Source organism: Trichechus manatus, unplaced genomic scaffold (genome assembly GCF_000243295.1).
Source record: "Trichechus manatus latirostris isolate Lorelei unplaced genomic scaffold, TriManLat1.0 scaffold00045, whole genome shotgun sequence".
In the NCBI taxonomy this organism is placed as follows: Eukaryota; Metazoa; Chordata; class Mammalia; order Sirenia; family Trichechidae; genus Trichechus; species Trichechus manatus.
The window spans coordinates 17,731,034-17,737,543 of NW_004443981.1; the positions used below are offsets into that span (position 1 = coordinate 17,731,034).

At 64.8% G+C, this 6,510-nt stretch overlaps 1 protein-coding gene across 1 annotated transcript; it reads left to right on the top strand.

The window, feature by feature from the left end:
* Positions 1 to 222: 222 nt before the first annotated feature.
* ZBTB42 (zinc finger and BTB domain containing 42) lies at positions 223 to 1,446 on the top strand. Its single transcript, XM_004376806.1, has one exon. It carries the CDS (start codon positions 223 to 225, stop codon positions 1,444 to 1,446), a length of 1,224 nt encoding a protein of 407 aa, XP_004376863.1.
* Positions 1,447 to 6,510: the final 5,064 nt, after the last annotated feature.

Sequence of the window (6,510 nt, forward strand, 5' to 3'; positions counted from 1 at the left end):
GCGCGGCACTCGGCGGAGCTTCGGCGCCTTGCGCTCCCCTCTCACGGCCGGGTCGGGAGCGGAGTTCTGGGCGCCCCGCCCCGGACCGCCCAGCCGCGCAGCGGCTTCTGTTTACTTTCGGCCGAGTTTTTCCTGCTCGGGGGCAGGTGCCAGGGCGCTCCCGGCGGCTGCGCGTCCTCCCCGCCGGCCCTTGCGCGGGGGGATGCGGGCGGCGGCAACGGCATGGAGTTCCCGGAGCACGGCGGGCGGCTGCTGGGCCGCCTGAGGCAGCAGCGCGAGCTGGGCTTTCTGTGCGACTGCACCGTGCTGGTGGGCGACGCGCGCTTCCCGGCCCACCGCGCCGTGCTGGCCGCCTGCAGCGTCTACTTCCACCTCTTCTACCGCGACCGGCCCGCGGGCGGCCGCGACGCGGTGCGGCTCAACGGCGACATCGTCACGGCGCCTGCCTTCGCGCGCCTGCTGGACTTCATGTACGAAGGCCGCCTGGACCTGCGCGGCCTGCCAGTCGAAGACGTGCTGGCCGCCGCCAGCTACCTGCACATGTACGACATCGTCAAGGTGTGCAAGGGGCGGCTCCGGGAGCAGGAGCGGGGCGCCGAGGCCCGGGGCGCCGCGGTCCCAGGCGCCGAGCCGTCGTGTCCCCCGCCCGCCTGGACACCTAACCTCTGCCCAGCGGCCCGGAAGGCCAGGGTCCCCGCAGTGGAGGCCAAGGCCGCCCTCCCCCCACGAGCAGCCGGGCCACCTCCCCGGCAGGCCCCAGGAGAGGCCGACCGCGCCCTGGACCTGTCGCTGAAGCCGGGCCCGAGGCCGGAGCCCGTGCGCCCACCCCGCGCCCCCCAACCTGCCACCTGCAGCTGCCCGCAGCCAGCAGCCCAGCCACTGGTCAAGGCCGAGCAGGACTCGCTGTCCGGACAGGAGGACAGCAGCGGCCCCGAGAGCCCCCGCAGCCCCCTGCCGCCCCCCTGCGCGTCTGCAGCCGAGAGCCTGGCGGCGGACCTGGAGCCGCTGCGGGTTAGCGGGACGCCGGGCACGGAACGGGTGCCGGACGGGCCTCTCCGCGTCTGCCCGCTGTGCAGCAAGCTCTTCCCCAGCGCCCACGTGCTGCAGCTGCACCTTGGCGCCCACTTCCGCGAGCGCGACAGCGCCCGGGCCCGGCTGTCCCCCGACGGCGCTGCGCCCACGTGCCCGCTGTGCGGGAAGGCCTTCTCGTGCATGTACACGCTGAAGCGGCACGAGCGCACGCACTCGGGCGAAAAGCCCTACACGTGCGTTCAGTGCGGCAAGAGCTTCCAGTACTCGCACAACCTGAGCCGCCACGCCGTGGTGCACACGCGCGAGAAGCCGCACGCCTGCCGCTGGTGCGAGCGTCGCTTCACGCAGTCCGGGGACCTCTACCGCCACGTCCGCAAGTTCCACTGCGGCCTCGTCAAGTCCCTGCTGGCGTGATGGTCCCTGAGGCTCCCCAGCGAGGGTGGAAGGGAAGGGACTGGTTCCCCAAGGTGGGCCCCCATGTGGGACCGAGGCTCAGGCCAGGTGGAAGCCCCAAGCCTGGACAGCTCCCCTCAGGCTGCCTCCCGGAACGTGGCCTCAGATGCGGGGCTCGGGGGGCACTGGGACAGCCTTCCTCCACACCGTCCCTCCCCACCCCACACTCTTGCACCCACTCCTGAGCCCAAATGTGGAGATGCAGCCCGTGGGTGCTGGTTCTCCCTGCAAAGGGCCCCCAGCACCATCTTCCTCTCTCCATCCCCTCCTGCCACTCTGAGGGTGTCCAGCGGGCACTGAGCTCCGGCCGCCTCTGTGAGAGGTGGCGTGTGTCTTCCCGAGCGAGTGCCCGGTTGGCACGCTGAGGGCTACTCTTGTGAGCCTGGCACCACGCTAGGTGAAAGATGCGTGTGTCAGAGAAGTTGTTGGAGTGAGTTCCCCACAGGCCCTCGGGGAGGGAGCAGGCCACTTCTGGGGCAGTGGCAGCAGGAGCCCCTGCTGGGGCAGCCCGGGGCACAGCACGTGCCAGCAGGGGCTACCGGCCCAGCTGGTGTTGTGAGGGGCGCAGGCCCAGCAGGGACCCCGGTCTGTCAAGAGCAGAGTCGGCTAGCAGCTGAGTGCCTCCGGGGCGCATTGTGGTGAGGACCGTAGGCAAGGAAAGCGGGGAGTAGGGTGAGAGCCTCGCTTCTGCCAGTGAGCAGGGTTTGGAGATGGATTCTCTTTAGTGCCAGAAAGCACCTCTTGAGTTTGCCAGTTGTCTGCGGTGGGCAACAGCCTGCTGCTTCCCTGCAGGGTGCCCTGAGCACCCAGGGGTGGGGCCGTGGCTGGAAACAGCTGAGGGTGGGCCTGACCCTGACAGCCATTCCTCCAGCTCACCCACCGTCTGGGTCTGGTCATCTACAAAGGCCTGGGCGGGGGGGCGGAAGGCTGCTCACCTCACCAGGAGCACTCTGCCCCTCTTCCCTTCCCCACGGAGGGGGGCGGGCAACAGAGGGCCGGGCTCTGGGCCGGGGTCGCAGGTCCCCCCTGCCCCTCCACCTGCAGTCTGGGTGAGAATGGCCTGCCCCTCCTGCCCACTCCCAAACACCTCTGCCTGCTGGGTGCTGTGTGGCTGTGGCGGCAGGAGGGGTGGGGGGCACGGGGGGACCCCTGCTCCCAGCAGAGCCTCCACCCAGTTTTCCACAGACTGCCTGGGATATTGTTGTCGTGATTGGAAGTGGCACTGAGGACAGAGTCCTGCTAACTTTAAGTTATTTTTCTTTTCTCCTGACAATACTTGAGGTCGTATTTATTAGCCGGCGTAATCTGGAGGGAAATCACCTCAGTGGTCATAGGGATGGACAGATGAGTGGCTCATGGCTGTGAGCCTGGCTCTCCTGGTGTGGCGGTGGGGAGCGGGGGTTGTGCGTGGCGGCCAGCCTGGGTGCACAGCACCACCTCTGCCGGAGAGCTGGGTGGAGGGGCCCTGGTCTGACTGTTCTGGTCTCCGGCCCCCACCGCCGGGAACGATCTGCCGGGCTTTGCACTGGTGTGATGTGCTCCAGGACCTGGCTTCCCGAGCGTGTGTGTGTGAGGTGAATGCGTGTGGGTGAGTGTGAATGCATGTGAGTGAGCACGTGTGTGTGAGCGGGCTTGTGAGTGTGAATACGTGTGTGTGGATGTGTGTGTCCAGCAAGTGGCAAGGCCCCAGGGCAGCCCTGAAGACAGGCAGCCACGCCGCCCTCCAAGCAGGGAGATGGGGCCCTGGTTTTCGCCCAGCCGTTTCTGTGGGGAAAGCAATTTACTTTCCTGGGGGTGGGGAACCTGCCCTGGGTTTCAACACTGGATTCACACCGTCTTCTGCACTCAGTCACTGTGAAGTTAACGGAAAAGAAGTGGACGGTGCTCGTTCTGTAGCTGACAGTTCTGAAGAACTCTATGTATTCAACGCACCAGTTGCGTGGGAGCGTGTGCCGTGTGGGGGCGTGTGCTGGAGGCGTGTGCAGGCATGTTTCAGGTGGGTCTGCTGTCGGTCCTCTGGGGCCAGGCAGCCTCCTGCCGGCAGTCCTGCTGCTGAAGCCAGTCCGCGGGTGACCCTGGAGGACAGTTGCCCTTGGCCGGTATCGGGCGGGAGGTTTTGTGACCCTCCTGGGGGCGGGTGCTGTCTTGTCTCATGCCCTAATGATGATGATGATGATGGTAATAAAGACCACACAGGTTGAAGCGGCGTCATTATTCCTGGGCTGAGGCGGGGGCCCTGCTTGTCCAGCTCATGGGGGCAGAGGAAGCCAGGCCAGGGCTGAAGGGCCCAGATGGGGAGCCCTGCTCCCGGTCTTGTGCCATGTGTAGGGCTGGCCGGGGAGGGCTGAGGACAGGTGGCACGTCATTTCTCCCCAGGCTTGGGGTGCCCCTGTCCCTGCAACCCTGAGTTAGGGGGAGGGGAGACCTAGGGCGGCGAGTTTGTGTCAGGAAGGGGGTCCCTGTCCCTGCAGGACATAGGCTGGCAGGACAGGGAGGCCCCAGTGGCTTCTTGCTCTGGGGCAGGAGGGTGGTCCACAGAGGGATCCTGCCCTCAGCAGGGTCTTGGATCTGGGGCCTCCCGATTCTGGGGTCCTGGTGGTGCAGGGGGGGATCCTCCTCCTATCCCATCTCCCCCTCCCCTACCTTCCAAAGGCAACGCCAGCTCCCCTCCTCCAGCTGCCCAGCCACAGCACGCACACCGTTGGTACCCCATTTGCACCCACGTCTCTCAGAGTGGGACAGCCCCATAGGCTCAGGCTTGAAGCCCCCGTTCGAAAGGTCAGCCAGGCTTAGATATTGTGTCTCCTTTTCTCAGCCCCCGGAGACCCTGTCTGCTCAACCTGGTGGTGGGGTGGGGCCCAGAGCTTTCCAGAACCCCTGGGCAGGCCCCCTGGGCTCTGGGCTGACGGAGCTGGGTGGGCAGTTCCAGCCCCCCTCCCCCTTGCAAGGGGACATTAGGGGGTGTCTCCCTGACCCCCCCGTGGGCTTTGCTTCTATACAAGGCCATGGACAGGTGGGGCAGAACAGCCTCCATGGTGCCTCGAACGCTGTCCTGGCTGAAGCACCCTCTCAGCCTGGCCTGAGAAGGTCCAAGCTCAGGGTGGGGCGCGGCTGTGCTTGCCACAGGGTCCTCGGAAGCTGAGCTGGGGCTGGAAGGGCCTGCCTGTTCTCAGGCCCATGCTGCTGTCCTTCTCAATCCTGGCCCCAAATACAAGTCTTTGCTCTAGGAGGTGGTGACGCTGGCCCCCCTGCCTCGCACTGAGCGTTGGTGGGAACAGAACCGCTGCCCTACGGGGAGATCCCACCATGCAGCTGATTGGGCTTGTGACTCAGCTTCTCAGACCCCTGGGGGAGGCTGTTGCCATGCCAACCATGCAGGGTGGGCTGGAGGCCCCTTGGGGGAGGGGACAGCCAGGGAGGAGGTTCCTGGCCCATGCCCCCTGCCCAGGTCTGCTCACACCCAGTTCACTGCTGGAGCCATCCCTGCAGCTGTCAGCTCTGCTCCTGAGCAGAGTGGTCCTCCTGGCACCCTCCCTGGAGGCCATCCCGCCTGACCCCCTGGCCGGATGGAGAACTGAGGCACACAGAGGGGCCTGGCACTGGCCTGCAGTTTCAGAGTCCTTCCTCAATGGTCAGGGGCTTCACTGTAAGCCTGCCAGGGCTGGGCACTGTGGCTCCAAGCCAAGCGGGCCAGGGCCTCTTCCAGGACAGTAGCCTCCAGGGCAGTAAGGGAAAGGCTAGAGGGAGTGAGGAGGTCGGACCCGGGGACACAAGAAGTCCTAGAGGTTCCCCAGGCAGGGTGGACAATGCAAAGCTGTGTGGAGGGCCAGCCCTGAGCAAAGCCCTGGGGTGAGAGGTCAGGGTGCTGCGTGTGACCCGCCATGGTAGGATGGGTGAGACGCAGGCCCGGGGAAGCCCTGGCGGGCTTGAAGCAGGGAGTAGTCTGCTCAGTTCTTGATGAGGACATCCACTATGATTGCTGGGGGGGGGGGCATGGGGGGTGGCAAACCTAGAGGAGCAGGTACGGTCCTCCTAGCGAAAGAGGGCAGTGGTCCTCATTAGGGCAGTGACACATGGAGGGGGGGAAGGTAGTGGCCCAAGCTGCCCCAGCTCGGGCAAAGGGACCCAGGGAGGGACTGAGACAGTCTTGGAGCTAAAGCAAGAGGTCTCTGGCAGGTCCTACCCTCACACAGCTCTCTACTACCCAGGTACCAAGCTCCTCCCTAGGGAGGGCATGGGCCCAGAGTGAGGGGCCTTCGATCCAAGCTGGAGGACCAAGGAGCCGCCTGGAGGGGCTGAGCCAGCCAAGGTGGCCAGGACATAGACACAGGGCTAGGACCACCACCAATCATCACAATGTCCCACATGACAGACTAGAACCGCCTCATAGGGTTTCCTAGGCAATTGTTATGGGGGCAGATGGCTAGACGTTGTCTCCCTGGGAGTCACCGGGGAGCTCAGTCGGCGCCTGTCTATTAGCAGCCCAGCACTTAACTGTTGCACCACCGGGCTCCTTTCAACTGAGCAGTGGTGAGAAAATGGGTGAGCTCCACCCTCTCACCTAGTAGAATTTCCGAATCCACGTTTCCCTCCTCTATAGCCCTCGAGTTCTAGTTTCTCAGTCCCACTGCCTCTCCTCCCACCGACCTCCACCCCTTCCCCACACAGAAGAAATAAGTCCATCTCCATGTGATAGGAGGTCTATGCTTTTTCCCACCTGTGCCCACCTGCACCTCCCCAACGCACACCTAGAGAAAGAAGTCCTCTGCAGGTCCTAGTCACTTCCACGGCCTGCAGGACCACCTGGTGCCTGTCCCATCAAGCACCTGTCCCGTCATCACAACCAGGTCACTCCCTTTCTCAACACCTCAGCATTCTCAGTTGTAAGGTGGGAATAATCGCAGACAGCTGATGCAGGATTGAGTGGGGTGGTGCCCAGCAACGAGCACATAAGGGGTGGCAGCTTTGCGGGTTGAAATGGGGTCCCCTCAAAAGATGTGCTGAAGTCCTGACCGCTGCACCTGC

Bases quoted from the DNA above. Each gene is read 5' to 3' on its own strand.
- ZBTB42 (XM_004376806.1), top strand. From the start codon at position 223: ATGGAGTTCCCGGAGCACGGCGGGCGGCTGCTGGGCCGCCTGAGGCAG.